The 23,997-nt window shown below is 47.3% G+C and overlaps 1 protein-coding gene across 1 annotated transcript in view; it reads left to right on the forward strand.

The window, feature by feature from the left end:
- Positions 1-1,501: 1,501 nt before the first annotated feature.
- smog (G-protein coupled receptor 158 smog) overlaps positions 1,502-23,997 on the forward strand; it is a 139,644-nt gene continuing 117,148 nt past the window's right edge. The window contains exon 1 of the mRNA XM_084605558.1: positions 1,502-2,283. Coding sequence (XP_084461684.1) covers positions 1,517-2,283 — 767 coding nt within the window. The 5' untranslated portion in view covers positions 1,502-1,516. The remainder of the gene's footprint in view (positions 2,284-23,997) is intronic.

A 23,997-nucleotide genomic window follows, 5' to 3' on the forward strand; every position in this document is an offset into this window, starting at 1 on the left:
CTCACACTTGCGGCATTCCGTCAGTTTGTGAGGCGCGGACTAAGATATTTGCAGACACCATGCGAAGGTAAAATATATTGCTTACTGCAACGGTTTTGCTAGTACATCACATATTATTGTATTGGGGGTGCAAACTATATGTGAAAAGTCACAACCGCAGTATGTTTGCACAAAAAGTACCATGTAGTTACTCGAACCAGTAAAAGTCTAAGAAACTTGAAGGCATACAAAACCGAGCTTCGCGTTTCATATTGAACTGTCAAGGTCACCACATCAGTGTACTGTAAGCGTGTTGAGAAAGCACCGGGATTCCCTACAGCTCCGTCACGTCGTCTTCAGGATCATGCTATTAAATGATAATCGAAATGGAAAAATATGGCGTCGATCGTGACGTTTACCTGAATCCTTCCACGTACACCTTACAAAGAAGAGACGATGGTTGTAAACTCCCGGAAATTTTTTGTCCTTTTTTTTTCACACAAAACGAATAGAATAGCCTACCTAATGAACTAGTCACCTTAAAAAATGACTTCCCAATGGCTCTTAAAGCTCATCTGTGAACCATTAACGATAAGTATTACCTAACGCGAAACATGCTTTGTTCTTTCAGCATTTTTTAATCGATTTTCATCGACACATCTCTTAAACTTTCACTTGTTTTATGCTGTACACACATTTGAAGTATGTCTTGCATCAGTGTTCCTTGACCAAGTCGCCAGTGTCCAATGGAAGCTTTGCACAAATTGCAATAAATAAATAAATAAATAAATAAATAAATAAATAAATAAATAAATAAATAAATAAATAAGTAAATAAATAAATAAATAAATAACCGCTCCAGCTGTGGACGCTAGCTGTTGCTGCCCCTGCCGTCGCGAGATGTGCAAAACCGTCTTGTCTTGAGGTTAAAATTCATTTTCGTCGATTTTACGAACAGCCAGTTGCAAAAATATGGGTGAAAAGCAAGAGCATAAGCGATATATATATATATATATATATATATATATATATATATATATATATATATATATATATATATATATATATATATATATATATATATATATATATATCCGTGGCCGCCTCGTTTGGCAGTCCGGAGCTTTCGTTTCGCTGCAGCGTCTACAGCGCCCTCAAAATGACGGCGTCCAATTTACCATTCGTGCTGTGGTCTATAAACCAAACCAAACCATACTTATAATGAGAGCGTTCATAAAATATGAACTACCCTTTATGAAAGTCCCGCCGCCTGGCATAGCCTTGCTTATGAACGTAGCTACGGCCACAGTGTTATGTCTACGTTGCAAGCTAACAATTAGAAGTCCCAAACAGAGGACATATTAGTGGACGTTGTTGCAAGTGATTGCTGAGTACCCTTTGCTTTAGGGGCTATCCTGGCACAGTTATAATGGCAAGGAAACCTTCAGTGATATCTCATTCGCTCTTTTGACACACCCCGCAGGGCAGCGGGCCAGCGCGGCGGGCGATGCCGTCGGGGCCCTGAGCCGGGTCCCCCATGGGCTGCCGCCGTCTGCTCTGCGCCTGGCTGCTCGTGGCCGGCCAGCTGGCAGCCTGGCCGGCCGCCCTCCCGGCCTCCTCCTCCACAAGCGCGCCGCACCCGCGCTGGTCCGACGCCGTGCTCAGCCTGGTGCGCCGAGGCCGAAACGTGTCGGCCGCTCTGCAGCTCGTGCACGAGTCCCACTCCTGGACCACGTGCAGTCGCGTGTCCCTGGCACCACTCGGGGTGCGGCCCAACGCGCGGCCCTCGGCCACGGCGTCGCCGCTGCTCGAGCGCCAGGCGCAGGTGGCAGTGCGCACGGCCAACCTGCTCACGTCGCTGTCGGCGCGGCTGCAGAACGACACCGAGCTGGTGTACGGCGAGGACCTGTACTACACCCTGGCCCGCATGAACGTTCTCAGCGAGGACGGTGTGCTGGGCAGTGGCCTCCTCGTGGTGCCGCGGGGCCGCGAGGCGCCCGTGCTGAGCGTTTTCGCGTACGCTGCGCCCACGGGCGGCCTCGCCTTCCACCGCAACTACTCGTACGAGGCCGACTCGGTGGACCAGTGCGCGTGGTTCGCCCGGCTGGCGGGCGCCAACTACACGGCGTGGCTGCTACGCCGCTACGGCACCAGCGTGCTAGACGTAGCAGCGGGACTGCAGGTGGCCGCCCGCGATGGCGTGTGGACGGCGCCCTACTTCGACTGCGCCGTCACCGACGCTTGGGTGGCCACCTTCGCGTTGCCCTTTCTCGGCGTGCGCCGGGACAACTCTCTTGTATTCAGGTGAGCCCCGCGACTGTACACTATGACCCTACACAGCGATCAGTTGCTGCGCTGAGCTTCTAGCACGCCGGTCAACTACTGCACATAGAACCTGGTCATAGTTTCCCAGGAGGACACGTTTTCCTCGGTATGCGTCCCCTATAAACGTCTGAAAGAAAAAATTTCCGAGATCACTGCAGAATATACACTGGAGAAATGCGTAAGCCTAAGCGTTGCTGTGTTGTCCGCGAGGGATAGATACTGGGCCTTCCATGTAAACCACTTATTTGTCCTTAATTAATTACCTAATCAACCCACACCAATCATTTTGTCACTCGCACACCTTTCCTTGAGGCTTTATTCGATGGTGCCATTATATTTTTTCGGTATACCAACTGGATCCTCTTCCGTGACTGACAGATACTGGGCCTTTCCTTTCTTGTAAACCACTCAACTGGCTGTAATTAAGTTGCGGAGCGGATGCGCCCCCCCCCCCCCCCCCCTCCCCAGAAACCCACAAACCAACCAAACCACTCTTATATGAGCTCTAACTTAAAGCAGCTGTTTGCGTAAAACAATGGTTGAAAGGCGAGTCTGTGGTTACGTAATAAGACGGCAAGGCCGTTTGCTTCAGAGAAAAGGGGATATAGAATTTTCGTTTCTTAAAAAAAAAGGAAGACGGAGATCCCATCTTACTTTTCTACTTTTCTTTTCTACTTAAAGTGTGATCATGCAAATTATAGAGAAAATGCTTACGGTGTTCTGACGCAACGAAAAAACGGGTAATATTGAGGGGAATAACCCTAATCACCCCGTTATCATACGCAAGAAGAAACCCGAATGCGGGAGATTTGAGCCGGCCAAGAACAAAACTAAACACAGACATGGGAGTGCAGCTGTCATTAGGAATGTGCCCGACCCCAGCTATGGATAATTTCTGCGCGGGGCTATGATCTTTTCCGTCGACCCGTCGCCGTTGCAGTGTTAGGATCCCGTACGCTAGAATAAGAAAAAAAAAAAAAAAAAAGAGAGAGAGAGAGAGAGGAACAGCAAGCAAGGAAAACACGAAAGAACGATAAGGTAAATAAAAAAACAAAAAACAGGCATGAGCGGATGTAAAAAAACTGGGGTGCATTCGCGGAATGAAGAGCAGAACGCCGATAACAGAGCGCGGAGAAAACACGAATCGAAAAAGCAAGGTAGGACTTTGCAAGAAGAACTGAGAATGACGGAACCGGCGACGGAGGGAAGCTTGGTTTTTGCGTTACAGTTGTACCATACTGCACTGAGTTAGAACTGGCAACACTATAAGGCGCATCTGCTCCTCGGGCGATGGTTCTCAATCAGACGCCCTACATCTCGTTCACACGCTGAACACGGAGCATTTCGCTTAGTGCGTACTTAGAATGCTCTGGGTTATGGAATGGCGCTGAAAACCAGCTTTCCAAAAGTAATTGTATATGTTGAAAGATGAAGTGTTCACACAGCTGCACGCAACTAGCAGGAGGGGTCGTCGCCGATCGCTCGGTGTTGTTTGGCCGTGGATGTAAGAGCGTCACGTCCCCTCCAGCCTCCCTTCCAGTCGCTTCCCCACCCGTCGCCAACCTTTCTTTTTTTTTTTCTGTATTTCTCTCGCTATCCTTATTTTCCTCTTTTACTAATCTTTCGTTCATTATTATTTCTGTATTTCCTTTCCTAGTGTTTTTTTATGTGCGCGCGTCTCTGTGTGCACTGGGTTCCTTTGGGATCATCGGTGAGGGTTTAGGCGTAGTACGACCAAAACAAAAAATTTGGACTGCGAAGAAGAAAGGGCGCTGTAGGAAAGGGAGACGCCCGGGAGGCCATTACGTTGGCACCGTTATTATAAAGGCCACTATCGGTTCCCGGGTTATTAGAGAGCGGCAATTGGGCTCTAATGCTGTGCGCGGCTAGAGCCGTCTTGTGGCTGGACGCCGAATGAAAAGGAACGGGGCTCGTATTGGCCAAAGGGCAGGGAGGCATCTACCCGAGCCACGGAGACCGTACTGGCGCCCGGATATCTGGCCTCGAGGTTTGATCGGAGAAGAAAAAAAGGGAGAGAGAGAGAGCGGATCATTTCAATGTTTGTCGGTTACTCGACTATTGAGGCTTCCCTGCCTAGCGAAAGGCAGGACGAAAACTCCCATGTTTTGTTCTTAAGCCATTCGTACCGGGAAAAAAAAAAAAAAAAAAAAAAAGACAACTTCATGGTAAACCTGGTAATCAATCATTAGATCTGGAAGATTTATTCAATTTTCTTCATCTTTACTTTTTATTCATCTCTAGAGCGCGTTTTTTCGCCATTGTTTGTTTGGTTGCTAGTCGCAGCTGGGTATATTGGTTGTTGTTATTGCAGCCTCATAGTTACGCCTGGCTTCTCTAATGGATGAAGTCACGCCGCGCGGCATTGATTCAGACCTCACATCGTTTCTGGATTCGCCAAGGTAGCACAATTTGTTTTGGCCAGAGTAGTTTGATGTCACCCCAGGCTCAGCAATAGATTGCAGATAGCCTTAGCGGGGTCATTGAAAAAAAAGCGTCGACCTAATTGAAGCTCTGTTGGCACGTTTTCTAGCCAGGAACAAGTCAGGACAAAGAGTAAGCATAAACAACTGTCACCGCGATGGCGCCTGGTTGCACATCCAATTTTTTTTACAGCTTGTGGCACAATGTTTCTATTAGCTGGTGGCTGTGATCAGTGGCGCTGCTTATTGAAGTCGGGTCACAATTTTCTATATCTCCGACTCATAAGATGGCGATAAGGTAGATTTAATAACCTGATTTTATAAAACAATGCTCAGCCTGGCGAATTTCAGGGAAGAAGGGGCACTAATTTGCACCAATAAACACGAAGCCTGCTTCAAGCGTTCGTGATTAAAAAGAAAAACAAGTAAGAAAAGAAACAAAAAGTACGCTTCTCACTTGTACTTGTGAAATAATTACATGTGTGCCAGTATAAACTCTTCTATTATACACTGCTTCAGCCTGCGAGGAAGTACAGGATCTCACATGTCCCTATAGACCGTATATATAGCTTTTTTTTTGTTTCTTTACGCAAGGTTGCCATAAAGCATATTATGAAAACCTGCGTAAGTTATTGTCCGTAAGGAACCGGAGCAGGCACCTGCTCTTATAGTTGTCGGTGAGCCATTTGTAGAAGTCCTCTTCCCTTGCTGTGGTTAGTAGGTCTTTATCCTTGATGCCCTTGTCCCTGCACAAGTCCACAGCAGATGGCGAATATCCACTTCTGGTGTGGAACACTTCGGGCATGTGGTGGGTTCGATGTCTTCTTCAGATTCCGAATGGCATGTTACCGATGGGGTAAGGGCCGCCCCAGCACTTATTCTTCTAAGGGAAACCTCCTCCAATCTCGTTATGTTATGAGGGAGGGAGAAAGTACACGGGGGAATGAGAGCACGTGTACTTTTCCTTAAAGAGGATGCTAAGATGGAAATAGCGAAGCGGGCATCAAAAGGGAGTCTGGTAGGGGGTGCATTAGTGTTTGGAACTTCGTGGGTAAGGTGGTCAACGTTTTTCTGCTCAGCGTTCTGAGCATCGTCTTGTGTCCAGTGTATCTGGATGCATATCTCTGGTTTTTTTTTTGTTGTTGTTGTTGTTGTTTTTACTGAGTGCGTGGATTTCCTGGGTTACACACAGTGTCTTTGTCACTTTCTTCAGTTGTTTTACGGCGACTAAGGAGTCTGTACAAATGTGGGCTTCTGTTATGGAATCTACTTTATTTATGGCCTCCATAGCATCGCGGATTGCATATATAGTTCCATCACAAGCGGGTCCGGGTATTCTGATACATATTCATTATGTACCGTCTTTGCCAAAAGTAACTAGGCAGCATGTTTTGCTTCTCATTTGTATTATAAAGCCAATAAATATTCCCAGATGATCACAACTCGTTAAGAAGTGAGGACAGGCTATGGTCTTCATTTTTAACCTATTTAAAGCTTCAGATATAGACTTAATTTAATGCCATGTGACGGAGTAGCAGACCTTGTTGCCTGGTTACTTTTGGCAAAGACGGTACGTTTCGTTCACTGTGGGTTGGGCTAGTTGCTGCTGTTCTACCGCCATTTTCTATAATTGTCGAGTCCATATATGCAATGCAGGTACTTGTGTGAACATCAACCAGAGGTCGAGATGCCATGTTTTCTTTACGACGAAGAAGAGTAGTCTTGTTTGTCGTAATAGTCGTGAATTGCCACGGAGGGGGGGTCAGCCATTGTTGGTGTTTGCACTCTCCCTTTGTTATACAAGGATGCTATGGGCATAACGTACTTTCGCTACATATTCCTTGTTGCCTCTCGTTGTTCAATTAATTCTGTCAACGTATTCAGCTGTGCGGATTCTTGAAGAATAGGGATAGGGGTAAGTTTTGGTAAGGCCCTGATTGTGCGCATTGCGTTTCTATTTATTGTTTTCAATTCCACCCACTGCCGCCTCGTGAGTCTTTGGAATTGGGCCTGGTATAGTATCCTCGGCTGTAAAACCCATCCATATAATACATAGTTGACTTGAGCATTGCATATATTAGTACAGGAGATCGGAAGGCCTGACCAAAATACAAGAGGCGACTTTTGGTCTAGCCGCGATCCTTATGCAACGAGACCCTAAACCCGAAAACCGATGGTAAGCGTAGGGTTGGCACCCTCTCTGCTTGCCGCCGTCACCATGCTGTCCATGTTGCTCTTCCGTATAACAGTTTCTCCCATGTCCTCGCTTACGGATGTCCTCGCTTAGGGACAGCCAGGTAGCCGTATACTCGCAATTAACGGCAGCTCAAACCACCGTCCTCTCTGAAGGTCAGTATGCTGATCTCGCTTGAACAGGCGTGTTAAGGCTGAAAATTGTGCATCTTATTGGCAGTGGCTGTGAGTCAACAATTATTGGACGCCATAATTATTTCTCATCGTGAAGCGTCACTGAAAACCTTAAGGGTTACTTCGTTATTCGGGCCCCAGTTTTTACCGTATTGCTTGAGGCCTTTTAAAATGCGTACGTTCTGCAACTTTGCACGATTGACTGTCTAGCGCCGAAAGCCCTGACACATATGTCGCGCTGTATGCACAAATATTGGGAGGCTCTGTGTACCGACGCAAGCACCCAATTCTGCGCTTACGAAGAGGCCGTTCTCACTCGTTACGACGGCACCGCACTAGCGAGCAAGAAAGCCTTGCCTGGGGTTAGCAATGAAGCCAAGAGGGCGACTAAATGTTAGAGAAAACTCGCTCAAGCAAGCCAAGCAGAAATAATCCGACGCGTCCAAGAACCAAATAAAACCGACCACCTTCGCGAAGTTTCGGTTCACCTGACTCCGAAAATAAAACACGAACGCTTTAAAAGGGTGCAAAAAAAAAAGACGAAAAGCCCTCGTCTTGAGGTCATCTCATTTCTGTCCTTTTTTTTTTCTTCTTTTTTTCCAAGACGTGACTGAAAATGATTGAAACCTGCGTCAGCAACGAGGCCAGAAAATTCAATTCCCCGCGTTTCATTAGTACGTGCCCGTTCTGGCGCACAAACAGACTCGCAGACTCGCGAAGTTCAATTTTCGCTTCTGAACCCCCCCACCTCCCTCTGTCTCTCTCTCTTTCTCTTTCTTATTCTCACGTGAACTCTTCCTTTTCGGCTTTCCGACTTCCTCGTCCAATTGCTAACATTTCCAGCACCGGACGCCTCTCTGCCCAGTTTGCGACTCGCTCAACGTTCTCTCGCAACCTGCTTTCAATTGCGAGTTTATTCTTAACTTTTTTTTTACTTTTTTTTCTTTATGTTTTACTCGTTTAGAGTCTATTGTCGTGTGAGTAATGTCTAAGACCTATATAAAAGTGAAGAAAAAGATCTCAGGTACGTTTCCTCGCCTTCAACAGCTTCCGTTTTTTTTTTTTTGTTTTTTTTTTGGTGAAATGAAAAGAAAGGAAACGCGAAAATATCCGCCTTCTTCGTCCTGTATGCGCATCGTCAGACTGCGTACCATTCCAGGACGCCCACTTCGCAACAGCGACGCAAACCGCGTGGACACAAAATCAATACCAGAAGCTGCGATTCCGCACGCTTTGCTCACAACGCTTCTCAGTCGTCGACACTTCGTCCCCTTAGCGCTGTCCACCGAGAAGGCTTCACTCCAGCCCCGCCGGAGACTCCCGCCGAATCACGGCTGAGTGCTTTTATTTTTATGCCAGCACGGCAGACCTTTAGCTTCACGTCAAGCGTGTTCGTAGCAACTTCGTGCTGGTAGCTACAGATGCTGTTCGGTCGATCTATGTGGAAAGTGCGCTGAGCAACTGTGTTGTTCCAGTTTTCAAGTAGGCGAAAACTTCGTAAACAAAAGGACACAAGCGCTGAATGCACTTGTGCATGCTTAACATGAAATCATGAGTCTAAAGCTCCTGTAACAGAGCTTTTTATTTTTTAGTTTTCTGAAGACAAGAAGCTTTGCCTCAAACCTACAAATTGTAAACAACAGCATCTGTGCTGCATTAAGAGGTTGGTGCAGCCGTAGAATATGCTGGATCAAGGCTGACTTCGGACACACAATTTCGAAAAGCACTCTTGCAAGATGGAACGTGAAGGATAGTGTATTTTTATGCACAAGTGCAGAACGTTTTACCTTACTCTTTTTAGGCGGGGTCAGTCAACTGAAGCCGTTCTTCAGACGAGGATTCAGGGAACTACTTATAGGGACGAGTAACCTATTTTTTTTTTAATGCTTGGTCAGTGCATCAGTCAGAAGATTACTGTTGTCATCCCGGCAAATCTTCGCTATGATATTCTCTAGAAAGGTTTTCTTAACGTTGACTGACTGACGTAATTCCTGTACTTCCAGTCAATAGTAATTTACTTATGCCCGGCCTCCGAGTGGGCGAAATGGGATTAGTATACTGCGTTCAACTACCCGTAAAAGCCAGCTTTCATTAGACTTCTTCATACGTAGCTTTGTTATGTCATTTTTGGAAGAAGTTTAGCATCCAACGCGGGTGCATTGGGGCGCTAAAGTGACAGAAGCTGGTGATCAAACACACTGGCTACCGCTCCATATTGTTCTTCGTATGTGGTCGCGTCGACGTAAAGTATGTTTTCTTTTTTTTTCTGCGAACCTTCTTTCGTGTGCCTCCAACCTTGCCTCTTCTGGCGTTGTGCATTTTCGGATGCATGTTTTTCGGAATCGGGTTAACCTTAATGATCTCTCTTATTTCCTTCGGTATGCTCCCCGTGCTATTTATTTCTGTGCAAGCATCTCTCATGCCCAGTATTTCAGCGTGTTCTTTCCCGTTTGCGTCTGCATGAGCCTTATTTTCTGTGCGAGAAGGTGGGCCTCGATGTGCTCTTGCACAGTGTTGTTCATGTTCAGTTTAGAGAATTTTTCCGTCGAGGTATTGGCCGGTAGTCCAAGAGCGAATTTGTAGGCTTTCCTCAGGATTGCCTCCAGTTCATTTTTCTGTCTGAGCGCTGTTTGGTAAGGGACACCATATACAATGCGACTTACAACGAGGGCCTGTACCAGCCTACATGTGTCCTCCTCGGACATGCCTCGTCTTCTGTTGGAGATCCTTGCGATCATTCGCGTGATCTGCGCTGTGGTATTTGCTAGCTGCCTGATTGTTTGATCGGCAGTTGCTTTGTATCCGCATGCCTAGGATTTTGATTTGCGACACTTCCGGGATCTTCTTCCCCCCTATGTAGACGTCTATGGAGTTGTGCAGATCGTATCCGCTTCTGTAGACTCTGAGCACCTCAGATTTCTCCGGGTAACATTTAAGTCCGCAATGTCGGGCGTATGCGTGACACTCTCTGCTGCTTTCTGTAGACAGTCTTGTTTTTCTCCTAAGGATTCCCATGGTCACCCAGATCGTGATGTCATCAGCGTAGATAGCATGCCTGGCTCCTTCAATTTCTTCGAGTTTCTTTGCTAACCCTATCATAACAATGTTAAAGAGCATAGGCGATATCACTGAGCCTTGCGGTGTTCCTTTTTAGGGGTGTGGAAGGTGTCTGTCCTGATGCCTCCTATTCCAGTGGTGGCTGTTCTGTTACTCAGGAAGGCTTTCACGTAGCTGTGGATTTTTCTGCCCGCAATCTAAGTTGCAGAGCCCGTCTAGCACTGCCCTGTGACTGACATTGTCGAATGCCGCTTTAAGGTCGAGCGCGAGCAAGATGATTCCTCCGTGTTTCCGGACAGTGTTAAGCACCTCCTCCAGTTCTCCTTGATCTGCAGGAGGACGTTCTCTGTTGAGAGGTGTTTCCGAAATCCGAACATAGTGAGCGGCATGAAGTCTTTGTCCTCCAGGTGGGTCTGCAAGCTCTGAAGCACAATTCTTTCGTATACCTTTCCCGAACATGACGTTAACGAAATGGGTCGTAGATTTTCCAGGCTGGGGGTTTTTCCGGATTTAGGAATCATTACTATTTTCGCATGCGACCAGTCTTTCGGGATGATCCCCTGCTCCCAGTGTGTGTTGATGAATTCAGTAAATCTGTTCATTGAACTTACAGACAACTTCTTTAATTTTTCACACGTATTCCTTCAAGAAACATTCCACTAACAGTTCTTGGTTGTCATGAAAGAAGCTTTGTGGTCGGAGAAATGGAAGCAGCGCATGGGCCCATAAGAACGTTGCGCTACGAACAGATAGCAGCGACTGACTGATACCGCTGACGCCGCTAGCGAGTGAAGCGAGTGAGAACGGGATGCACGCACCGTGATCCGCTGATAGCGAGCCGGCGTTTCGGCAACTGGAGAGCACCCTCGACGCCACGCAGGAAGAGAGGGGACCCCCTCCTCCGCTTTCTGCATGGCGACGACGGTGTTCTACGCAGTCACGTTGTCTTGACTCGCTAGCGGCGGCAGCGGCATCAGTCAGTCGCTGCTAGCGCTGCTTCCGGCGACCCCCCCTCCCCCTTTCTTTCCTCGTGTTCTCCGGTTGCTGCGCGCGCTCGAGCCCCCATCGTTCGCCGCTGAGTGTACCCCCCCCCTCTTCCTGCGAGGCTCCGGTTGCCGAAGCGCCGGCTCGAACTGGGGAGATGAAAGGGGGGCGGAGCTGGTTACGAGGCCGTCGCGGCCGACGCTGACAACGACGCCGACGACGACGCGAAACCCAGGAACGGGCGCTAAAGAGCTGCGCTCTAAAAAAAAGAAAGAGGAGCATAGGGGGGGGGGGGGGGGGGGGGAGGGCTTCGGACCACTGCGAATTAGATGCTTTCACTTCATCGCACTTTAGTGGTCCAAAGTGCCCAATAGAAATTTTATACATTTGGCACGGAACCCGCAATTGCAAGCTGAAGAAAGAAATCGTGTTTCCCAGGCTCACAAGCTATTCGCAGCACACTATAGCGTAGGATTGGTGAGACAAACATACAAGAATGTAAAGAGCCACGAAAAACATTTTAGTTAAAGGCGGTAAAAAATGGGCGTGTGAGATTTTTTCCTTCATGCACTCGCAACGAGCCGCGGTAATATACCACTCCTGTATTTCAAGGCGCCGTTAGAAGCGGTCTACACCGAAGTTGGACTTGAACTCCCAGAATATCTCGACATAGTTATGCACGTAACTGCTGTGCCTTGAGTCATTGAAGGCGTTTCACGAATACACGGAGTGCGGACGAGGCCGTCTAAAGCAGATGGAATTCCGCGTTAAATAAAGTAAATGATCGCCAGGAATACGAAATCACCTGTTAAGTCTTAGTGTTATCACCCAAAAAATCCGAGAAGATAAATACAGGAATAAAAGCCGATACTGTGCAAGTATCCGAAAAAGTTGGGCGACGGCAAAATGTCAAACGAAAGAATGAAAAACCATGTGAAAAAAAAGGAACATTTATCGATTAGTAACGAATCCACTACCACCTAGTAAGCACATTCCTTCATACACACCCGAAATGTACTCAGCGAAAGCAAAGAAACAAAACCGGAGCAACGACAGAAGGTTTGCATCCAACAGTTAGGTTTGCCTATGCTCCTGAAACTATTCGATTTTGCTGATACGGCCGCCGTTCGGCCAGGTTGGGCCATCACAATACATGCGCGAGAGCCCTGTATAAGGTACCGGGCTCCCTCTGAGCACGAACCTCCCGCACAAACCAGCAACAACTGCGGCAGCAGCGCTGCTGTTGTTGTCGGTTCCTTCTACCTCACACCAACAGCAACGACGAGACTCCAATTTAAAGGATCCCGCAGCGGTCTTATTGCTGCTGGAGGCTCCAACCTACCACTCGTCTTCTTCGTTTTGTGTGTGTGTCTCTGTTTTTGATATCGCGGTGAACTAAGATCAGAAAAAGGAAACAAGCTCGCAAAGCAAGACTGAAAAACCAGTAACAGTGAAGTAAGAAATATTATAATAAACCATTCTCAGTGGCCGCGAATTCACTGAACTGAGACGACTGCGCCGCGCACGCTGGCGTCGTTTCGCATGGTATGCTACTCTGGGGCGCTTTCTCCATCGTGCTTATATCAGAGATAGGTAGAGGGCTCGCTGTATATTTCCTTCTTTTCCGCCGCCGTCTTCCGCGCGTAGCCAAGATGGATCCCGAGGCCACCAGGCGCAACCTGCGAACCGCTTCGCCTTGTGGCCCGCTAGGAAGCCCTGGACACATATAAAAGTAAATAAATAAAGTTCAGCTTTGGTACGTTCGTTCTGTATCCGACAGCACCTCTTCCCCTTCCCTTTTCTCTTCATCTCTCCTCCCTTATTATGCCCGCTTTCACGAACCACTTTCTGGCGTCGTTGACTCCGCTATCTTCTGTAGCATGCTCCGCACGCTGGCACGGTGTTGGCCTATTTTGTGCTGGAATCGTTGTCTTGTTTGTCCACGTTCGTTTTACTGCTGCTGCTGCTGCATTTGGTACTGTTATCATACCAACTTCCCGCCTTGCTGGCTGTTTGTGTTATTCGCTTCCCTGGTGCTCGCGACTGAAAGACGTATTCCGCTCCTCGGCTGGTTCTCTCGAGGAGTTGGAAAATGGCGAATATATATGCAAATTGAAACGCTTTGCAAGCTGAAGCTTATCCCGTTTCTCAAATAGCACGGAAATAGGTGTCTGGGGCCAGAAGCTCCTCCTGCCGCTCGAGCTTGGTTCGAAGCTGTTTCGTGGTTTTTTGAGTATTATTTTTCGCTGTTTACCCCAATGGTCGGTTTTCTGTTTTCTGTAAGCATTGCCAGGGCCACCCATTTTTTCTTAAGGAGCACACGTTTTGTACACATACACTTCTCTTTCCGTTTCTCGTAGAGCACGAAGAGGGAGGAGTTAACATTTTCACCGTTGGGTGAGTCTGCGGCCTCCTATTGCGAAAACAGTGACGCTGCTGTGTAGCGTTGGTGAGTTTAGTAAGCGGTCGCTCTTTCTTCAAATGCCTGTTTTTCGGCAAGAAATTCGATTCTGATGATCTCCAACGCGACTTGACGCCGCCAGATGGGCACTCATGTATGTTTGTTTGTTTTTTTTTCTGCTTCACTGGTAACTGTGACGTGCGTTCTAAGTTAGTTTACATTCCCTTATATTGTATGCGTTCTATACAAAACATACGGTACGTCGGGCTCATCTGCTGTCCAGATGCGCAGTGTTTGTATAAATAGGAAGCGCCACTTACGCGTAAGCCGAACAAGGTTCCGGCGGTTTGGAGCGAGGATTCTGTTATGCTTTCTTGCGTTGTCAAAAATGTCGGCAGTGTAGAGGGAGCTTCTTTACATGGGCTAGACGGTCCTCGATCGTCAGCGGAAAAGAATATTTTGTTCACTCGTTATAACTTTAGACGCTTGGAAGTTGCACCAAAGAGAAATACACAGACGATTACCCACACACATGTCATGTGTTTTTGCGCACTTATGACAACAAGACTCCATTGCTTGACAATGTGATGCAACGACAGAATGGCGTAACCTTCGCCTGCATGCATGATCGGTGGAATTAGTTTACGCTGAAGTAAAAAATTCCGAAAAAAAATAATAAGGACCATTTGCCTTATGACGCGACAGTCTTAACAAAGCTTACTATATAGCAGGCTATATGTGATTGAATGTTAACATTAACACAATTAACACCAAGACAACTCAACCCATGTTAAGCGGAATAATGGATCCAAAATGCGCCTGCACAGAGCCGTAACGTAGAAATAGATTTAGCGTATTCGTACAATGTTCAGAAGATATCGTTGTGGCTGTTGAGTACTTAGCTTGCAAACATGGCGGCGTCCTTCCATACGAGAGCCACTCGCTTCGGGCTGAATAAAACTCGCTAAGGTCGGGTTTCACACTTTTACCGATACCAACTGGTGTTACTGTTTTTCGCGGTGGCTAACCTCGCTTCTAAGATCAAGTTGAGGTTGTAATTTTGCACAGTTTTGGTCTTTTTGAGATGCACTCTCTCTTCTGGTCCCGCAAGGCTTAATGTGGCCTTCATCTTCTATGCTACCGTCTGAAAATGCTCAAGCCCATGCATAACTGGTACAAAGACCAAACGGAAATACGTCTGGAGCTTTGTCACGGCGTTTACGAAAACTCTATTTGGGGACAATTTGCTTTCCGTACGGTAACGTAATATTACCTATTTCCGCTATCTTGCTATGCTGAAATTCTCTAGTGGCTTCAATCTACGGCTACCCTTGCGGATCTTCACTCGCATAAATGCACTTTCCTGCTCGATTATTTCCTACCATTTCAATGCATGAGTTGGCTGCTCTTGCAAACTCGGTCCATGTCATGTAGCTTCTTTGCGTCACACAAGCCGCCGAGTAATCACGGCCCGGTCATGACACCTGCCAACCTACCTGCCAGAACCGTAACCGTCATTTGTTGCTCACAACTTTAATGACAACGTTGACGCCTGCTTTTCTGTAGAATGAAAACCACTGTCTCGAAGTCGAAGGCTTTATAAAGAATACTCTGACTATAATTTGAAACGAAAATTGAAAACAAAGATTACAATACGCGGGCACATGAAATTTTAGCTCAAGTGGAGAAAGCCTGGCGTCTTCGTCATTGACATGAGCGAAAAGCATGCATCCGTTCTATCATCTGTACTGTCCCACAGTTGCTTGGGGTTGAGCAGTGGCACCTAGCTACCAATCGGAGAATGTTTGGGAAGCGTGTCACAGCGCGATTCCCACAGCTTCCGGTTGGAATAAAGTTTGTGAAAATGAATGTGAAAGCAATTAAACGCGTTGCTTCTCTATCGTTCTTTGACGCAATGTATCAGCGCTCGGTTTCGATTGCGCGAAGATATAGTTTGAGTCCACTTGTAGCTGTTTCTTCTTTGTATTGTTATTGTCTCCATCTGATATTTTTTGAACATGCAACAAAATTGATGGGGAGGGGGCGAGAGGGGAAATTTTCACCTAAGTGTTACTTTAAAGGGCAAAGCGTGATAGTGTTATTAAGTCCCCTCGGGATTCTTACACTGCCGTTCAACGTACTGTACGAGGCTTCAATGTTCGTAAGACAGTGAGAAGTTGCCCCAGGCCGCAGTTTACCACTTGCAATAAGATGGCCATCCGAGGCACCGTATCCTTGGCGCAGTTAAGCTCCGTTAACATCTATTTTTGGGCTAGTTGGTGCATACTTGAATTGTTGAAAAAATTTAGCCGAACCATAGAGACCACATAAAAGGTAGAAGACGAAACATAGGTGTTTGTCTTTTGTGTCTCGTCTTCTTTCTTTTATGTGGTCTGCGTGGTTCTGCTCAATGTTTTCGACAATTCAAGTTAGGCTCCGGTTTTAAGTGTAGGACGCGATCTCCTTAAGCGGTCTCTCAGGATTTCACCTCCGTAATTCACCAGAGTATTGGAAATGTCTGTGTTCGGGATGACCAAGGCGGGTAAGGAGGCAGATAATTGTAGCACACCAAGTTGGCAAGTGGCAACTGTGAAAGGCTGGAACCTAGGCTGCCCTATAACCGCTCACCGGCTACGTCAGTGCAGCTCAAGCCGAGAACGGGAGTCCAAGAGCTGAGCTCTAGAAGAAAGAGAGTCTGAGGGTGCACGTGGGGAAACGTTAGGTGGAACTAGTGCAAGCATTCATGCTCACATTTGCCATAAAAGGCCTGATATTATATTATGGCTACCACCTTCTTTATTTTGCCTCCAACTTCTTTCTCGTGGTTGCCTTCTGGTTCCTTCAAATCCCGCCTGCAAGTCCCACAACGCATTATTTTGCCAAGAACGCGCCGCGAAACAGAAACAATTCAGGAGATACATTGAAAGCTGCTTACGTGTGCTGTTATGACTGAGTCAGGGCTATGCTTAATTGCTGTAGAAAATTTATACCTTACAGTACGCTACTTTCAAAGTGGTGAGTACTGCTACTTTGCACGATGTGTATGGGTAACGATTGACGATTATGACTATGCTTCATAAGTATAGAAAACGTTACGTTTCATCAGTGATAACTATACCTGTCTTCTTACATACATTGCGGCAGCGCTCACCGGAGTGGTGTCGTCATCAGAATATTGTGCCTTGGACGGCACCGAATTTTTGCTCTCAGAAGCAGACCTAGCAGAGTTCCCCATTAAATGATTCAACTGATAGCGGCAGGTGGCTTTTTGCAGGTAGTTTTGTGACGACACACTGAGTGAAGCAGGATTTTGCTCGTAATGGGTCTTCTAAAGGTTTTGTTTGGTTTATGGAGTTTAACGTCCCAGAGCGACGAAAGCTATGAAGCACCCTATAGTTAAGGTGTCTGGAAATTTTGACCATTTGAGGTCATCGACAAGCGGCCGATATTTTAGCTTGGTTTATGGGTTTTAACGTTCCACGGCGACTCGGGCTATGACACATCCTATAGTTGAGGGCTCGGGAAATTTCGACCACCCGGGGTACTTTAACCTGTCCTGACATGCCCGTCTAATGCTCCCGCATTAGTCTGACTCGGTTGATTTTGGCAGGCAGTGGTTGGCATGCGGTTTTATAAGGCCAATCATACGCGCTTGCGCTAGAGCTTGCACACCGCCAAAAAGCCGTTGTCTATCTGTTTGTCCGTCTGTCTGGTCGTCCGAGGCTCGTTATACTTAGCGACACAGGAAAAGGCAAGATGTATTTCATTCTTTTTCACGGCCTCACAATACTCGATGTCCGGTCGTACTCACGAGCATATGTCAGGACGTGGCATGGATTGTCGACATGGAAGGAATTCAAGAGGAAATTCGGCTGACCTATATTAGTACCAGGCCATGTAACCTGCCGATTACGACCTGCCAAAGCCGTGATTTTCAGGAGGACCTTGATATATCCTGGTTACATTGGCATGAGTGACGTAGACATGAAGCTCCGCTTTAACCATTCCATGCGAATGTGTCTGCTTGGCCTATAGGAGTAGCGTGTCTCAGTCGGGATCGAAGTACCCCGCTGGATTCAATTCACATCTCTAATGTGCTGCTCAAGTTGGCAGTGCCTGCAGATTCGACCATGACGTGGTCTCGTGCCGTCACTCAAGCGGTCGGCCAACCAGTGTCCGACCATGCCTCTTGCCAACTGCAAGGTACACCACGCATACACGTGTTGCTCACATGTCATGTGTTTGCCGCCGCTGGAATCCTTGGCGTATTTCGGGCGGTGACGAAAAATAGCGGTCGCCCATTCGGCTTAACCTCAACGCACGGCATCGCTATGCCTCCAACGGGTGCCCGAACACAAAGCATGGCATATTCAGCGTCCATCGCCATTTTCCAACACCCATACGAGCAGTGGGACGCGGTGCTGTCCAGTGTGCCCTTGTACTTGCAGCTAAGGATCGTCCACCTGGTTCATGAAGCAGGTATTGATAGCCGAGACCTGGACTAAGGTAGCTGACCAATCTGCTTGTCCCTTCCCCATTTTTCATCTCATTTTCCCTTCATAAAGTTTTACCTCACCTCACATCCTCGTCATAAGTATCGATCAGGCTATGAACAAGCACCCGAAATTAGAAATATGAGAAATGTCTGCTCCAAAACATATTGTGCCACTGAAATAAAAAATCGAGCTTTAGTGAAAGCTGAAAGACCAGCAGAGCTGCTGACTTTGTTGCCAGTTATCAGGTTAAATGGTAATTCCAAAGCCCTGAAAAATACTAAGAGCACCCTAAAAAAAAGGTGCCTAACGTGCACGTATTGTGAAAGCTTTATAGCAAACAAGCATTACCTCATTTTTTATTATGTCATTGTTTGTGTAATGATGCATAGGCGAGTAACAATAACATCCGGGAAATTATTTTCATTGCTCTTTTGTCGCAGGATATGTTGTCTTTCAAAATGCACTGAAGTGCTCGGTTTTACCTGTTCCGTTGCTCCGCAAATCTTGCACGTATCTTTATCGGGAAATTTACTGTTTACGTTCACCTCAATCTTACACAGGCCCATAAACACTCTCATATAGTGCGAACCGAGACATCTGGTGCCGCCAAAAACGAGATAAAATGCGTCACTGTGCACCATAGGCAACGTACACACCTCATAACAAATGCTTCGCATCCGATTCCCCCCGTTAAGTACCGCTGGACAAGAGTTCCCAGTCCTTCCCGACGGTTCTCGCGAGTGTGAAGGAAACGCGTCCAACGCCATCGCATGTGGATGCAGTTTCTTTTCTTTTTTTTTTTTTCTTTTTTTCAATTTTGTTACATTGAGTAGCCACATATCTCACGCTATTTAACGCGAAAGCGTTAAAGGCCTCATAACCCATAAAAAAACACATCGGCGTTATGAGCGAAAAATCACTGGCATGGGGCTCTCAGGTGCATGGCAGCTTGCATGGTGGAGCACTAAGTATTCGATGGCTTCTCGACATAACGAAACCACAAATTATCATAAACTTTGAAAGAGCTGCCAAATCTTGTTGCTGATTTGAGGCGGGAAGGGGGAATAAGTATCAACCTTCCAGTTCTCTTGAATAGAGAGTGAGACACGCTATACCTATAGCCTATTACGGAAGGACGCTCATGCGGCTTGGTTAAAGAGGGCTTTAAATGTGGGCTGGTAGACTACGCTACACGTCATACTTAAACGGTGGAACTAAAGTGTGCTCCTTTTTCACACTAGAGTAGGGCTAGAGTTGTTTGGGACGCCAGCCCGCAAACACAAGCCTTGGGGTGCAGTTAATCAGGAGCGGAAAATTAACGAGGCCATTGAGAACGTTGTTTAACGACGGCACGCGAAGAAAAGAAGGTATACAGTCAGGAAGGCTGTTACCGGTCTGAGGGCTTGGTTGACGCTCGCAGCCCTTTTCGCTTTTAGGTGGTATCACCGTCAAGGGGAAGGTTTCGTGGAGGAAGTGAAAATACAAAGAAAACGTGAAAAGGAGCCAAAAGGAAAAGAGGCTGCTCTTATGGGCAGTGTATGGCGGTATACCTTTGCTACTCTCGGGTAAAAGGGGGGAAGAGGGAAAGTAACAGGATCGTTTAGCAAGCAGCTGCGCCTTGACCAAAAATAGCGTTGGCTTGCTACTATTACACGTGCGGGTTTTTATTCTGTGTTGCTCAGTGCGCCGTGGGCCGCCAAGCTGCGTCGGCGCCACGCTCACGTTAGGCGAGACGCAGCCAGCGCTGGCTCGCGTTGGGCCTCGTAATTAACCTGATTAGCATAATGGCCACTTTTCCGCTGCACCGAAACACACACCACCTCCCGTCACAGCGATCTCACGACGTTTTATTTTATCTTCTTTTTTTATCATCTGGCCTGCGCTATACTATACTGTCGACGTCATTGTTGCTTAACGGCTGCAACATAGCGTCGGTGGCGTCGTCAGCGGATCGATTTCGGGCGCGCTTGGGCGTGCGCGCGTGCTCAAGTTGCCACGAGAGGAGGCGGATGCACTACGTAGTAGCTACGTGGTGAAGCAAGCAAAAATGGCCTCTGAACGCCTCGGTGGAACGGGACGCTGCAACAATGAAAGGAAAACGCCCGAACCAGGTCGTTTCCGGGCCGCTCCTGGTGTCGACGGTTGATGCGGAAATTGTTAAAAAGGCCGTGAAAACTGACCTTCTGACGTTGTGTGTGCGTGCGTGCACGTGAAGGCCTTTAATCAAACTCTCGTGCCTTCAGCGCGCCTCTACCTGTGCGCTGCAAGAAATCGGTGGCTGTAAAGATAAGCTCGCGAGGCGCAGCAAGAAGCAGCGTCACCATTTTAAAATGAAGCCGGCGTGTTCTTCGTCTACGTGCTTTCTGCCAAGGAAAGCGCCAGACACGTTGCTGAAGACCCCGTGGGACACAGAGCTCGAACCTCCTGAATCAACTGAGGATTAGGCTGAATTTTTCGTTCCGGCGCAAACTCCGCTGAGTTGCCGCCTGCTCATGCCCTATTCAAATTTTCTGTTTAAGTTCTAGTCCCTTTTTCTTCATGTGTTATATTGAAAGTGGGGGTTCATTTACCGCGCGGAACCAGATGTCGGAGCTTCCTGTTGCCGCCTGAGGTATTCCAAAGTCACAAAGTCGCCCAACGAAAAAAGAAATGATTGCAACTCATGGCTCTAGAAAACCACCTTGGCGTTCCCATTATATTTCGCTACGTTTGGCACCTATACACTCTCTAAAAAGCTAACAATATCCGCGAAAGATACCCGGTTGTTGAGGAGTGCAATAAAAATCCTCGAAGAGCCCCGCAAAACTACGGCGCACATTAGCCTCTCTTTCATACGCACACACCTATGTCAATGAACAGGGTCTGAAGCGTTCGCCATGGCAAATAATACGCCTTGAGGACGCTGAAAAAACTGGCCGCTTGACCCTGCTACTGTAGAGTGGCAAGTGCATGATTTTGCACGGCCTCCCGTAACTCAGTACACAGCAGGGCTCCCGAGGGTCCGCGTACTAGTATGCGTGCTGCGAGAACGCGGAGCTGGACCAGCCGTTCCAGATACATGCCCTGCCCTAGCAAACATGAAGCGAGGAACGACACCGGGACGGGATCAGATCAAATCACAGTCAAACTCATTGCCGATCTACCTGATTCAGCATACTCCACACTTCTCGCTTACATCTATCCCATTTGGCTCGGGGAAACACCACTCCCAAGTGATTGGAAGATGGCCTTGGTCGTCTTTATTGGTAAAGCATATACACAGAGAACCGCTGCCCCATCTTCCTTACTTCTTAAGAGGGAAAATTAATTCAGATGATGGTGCTGGGAAGGCTGTCTGGTTTCTGGAAATCAAAAATGTTTTCGCAGGCACCATGCTAGGGTTCCGCCCACACCGGTCCCCACAAGATGTCCTGCTTCAACTAGACGGGGAAATTCGCAATCCGGTCGAATATCCCCTTAATGATAAGGTAGTACTCGCTTTCGATTTGAAGGGGGCCTTCGACAACGCTACCCACAAAATTATTCTAACACATCTTTTCAAAACACATTGTAGCCAAAACATGTTTCACTACATTAGGCAATTTCTCACTGACCGACAATCATAAATCCGAATTCAGGACACCGACCATGGCCCATACGAACGAGGCACGCGAGTGACAAGAACAAGGGACCCCGCAAGGCGCGGTCCTCTCGCCCTCCTCTTCAGTCTAGCTGTGATGAGACATCTCGCTAAGCTGGCGAGGGTCGACGGCATGCAGCACGCGCTGTCTGCCGACGATATCACCATCTGGACTAAACACGGCTCGATAGGAGAGATGGAGGCCAACCTGCAGCAAGTGGCGGACATTGTAGACAACTACCCTCGTCGCTGCGGCCTTCAGTGCTCCCCATCCGATCTGAATTCGTGCACATACGTCCCTCAACAAAGTGCACCACCACCTCACCCTTAACAGTGGGCCCATACCCGAACACGACGAAATCCGACTACTGGCCCTCTTTACTCACAAAAATCGCAGAGCTGACACAAAACTTGCCAGCGAAAACGGAAAAATTGTCCCCCCCCCCCCCCCCCCCCCCCCCTTCAGTTCCGTTAAACCAGACATTCGCTGACGACGCGTCGCCATTTGTGCGTCCGAAGTTCAAAGTTTCAACAAAGTACAAGGAGGAGGAAGCATTGCGTGAATTTGGGGACCAGGTGGGCCGCATGGTCCGCTGGGTTTCAAACAAGCACGGGGGGGGGGGGGGGGGGGGGGGGGGGTACGATGCAAAGAGGCTGGCGCATGCATTCGTAACCAGTCAAGTCCCATACTCGGCTCCATACCTCCACCTGCGCATATTTGACAAGAATGCATTGAACCCTATGTGGGCATTATAGATTTTAAATGGCTAGATAGATGGATGGGGCTACTCTAGTTGGCTCCACAGGAAGCCATGGAAATAATGCTACAATTCATCGTCATAAAATAACGACGGTTTTAACAGCCTCATTATACCGATGTTAGCGCACATCAGAACACATCAGTGACGTTAACTAACTATTTTCTAATAATTAAGTTTCTAACTATAAAATTAGGCGCCTGATTTCAATCGGGCCTTTGTAAAGCTGCTCAGAATAGCCATATCTGTGGTTGCGATTTCTAAAACGCGATTTTCCTGGCCGTTGCGGGTCAGTGCATTTTGGCTACACGCGCCAAATGACGCGTGCTTTCGACAAACCAGCGCTCTAAGCAACGTCCCTCTAGTCGTCAATAAATTGCTCCAGCTCCACCTGACCTTCTTTGTTCGCGTGCGGTGGCGCAACGAGCAACTGCGAGCGCCGCAACGTGGGCGAGTCAGGTATCATTGATTGACGGCGCTTGGGTCATTGTTTAGAGCGTGGGTTAGAGCGACGCGATATCGCCAAAGTGTGTTGAGCCACTAAGCTGCAAAGAAACTAGTTCTCGAAATTCTAAAGGCAAATCTACGTCCATTGCTAACGGCCAACCACAAACCTATAAACGCAACCAGCGCCTAAATTTGATATATAAAAGCTATTTATCAAAAGTTCGTTATTCAGCTCACCAGTTAACAAGGCTGAATCCTCTTGTTGCTGTTGTTCTGCGCGAATATCCGTAAGCGAGTCCCTAAGAAGCTTTCTTCACACATCAAAAAGCCCACTTTTTAAACTAGTGGAGGGCTTCCCTGCAGCAACTGATATATTCGAAACGCTTACGTGCTAGCTTTTGTCGCTACCTCTTTTTCTCTTTCTTTTTAACTATGTAGCATCATTAAATTATCTGAGTATGTATTGCTTTGCGCTCCGCAAAATACAGTAACGTTAGAACGGAGATTTTTAATAACGGAACCGGCAATACGTAACACCGCTCAACTGCTTTCCTTCATAACGCATTTAGAACAACATAAATACATCCTTCTAAACCTTCCATGTTTGGATGTTAGTCAGATTTAACAACCACTTTTTTAATCCTGATTTAAACTACTTAAGTCAGGCTATAGTGCCGTATAATACGACGCGTTCTCGACAATATTGCACCGGTCGTTTCAATTTCCGCTCAAAAACTCGGTCAAGCAACGCACTGTCTCGCTAGGCTCGAGTTGGCTATTAGGTAACGCAAGCAGCGACAATGGAAAACAAACAAAACAAAAATTATCGCATGACACCTGCCCAACCTTCTTTATTCTGAGCACGCCTGTAATTTTCGTTCACATTTTTCACTGACCTGATATGAATTGCATACCGTTACAGCGTAGCGTTGTGTATTCTTTTAATCACATTGTACGCTGCAAACAGATCTTTTCGTCTAGCTGGGCGAAAGCTTTTTCCGGCATAATGTGAGTGGAATGTGAGACATATTCGCACAATTACACGTCAGCCTCCTACACAGTAACATTTATTGCTATATTTATTATGTTTTTCTTTTTCTCAAGCGCCGTGGCAATGCAATGC

The sequence above is a fragment of the Amblyomma maculatum genome, chromosome 6 (genome assembly GCF_055883805.1).
Source record: "Amblyomma maculatum isolate TAMU_Amacu chromosome 6, ASM5588380v1, whole genome shotgun sequence".
NCBI classification, from domain to species: Eukaryota; Metazoa; Arthropoda; class Arachnida; order Ixodida; family Ixodidae; genus Amblyomma; species Amblyomma maculatum.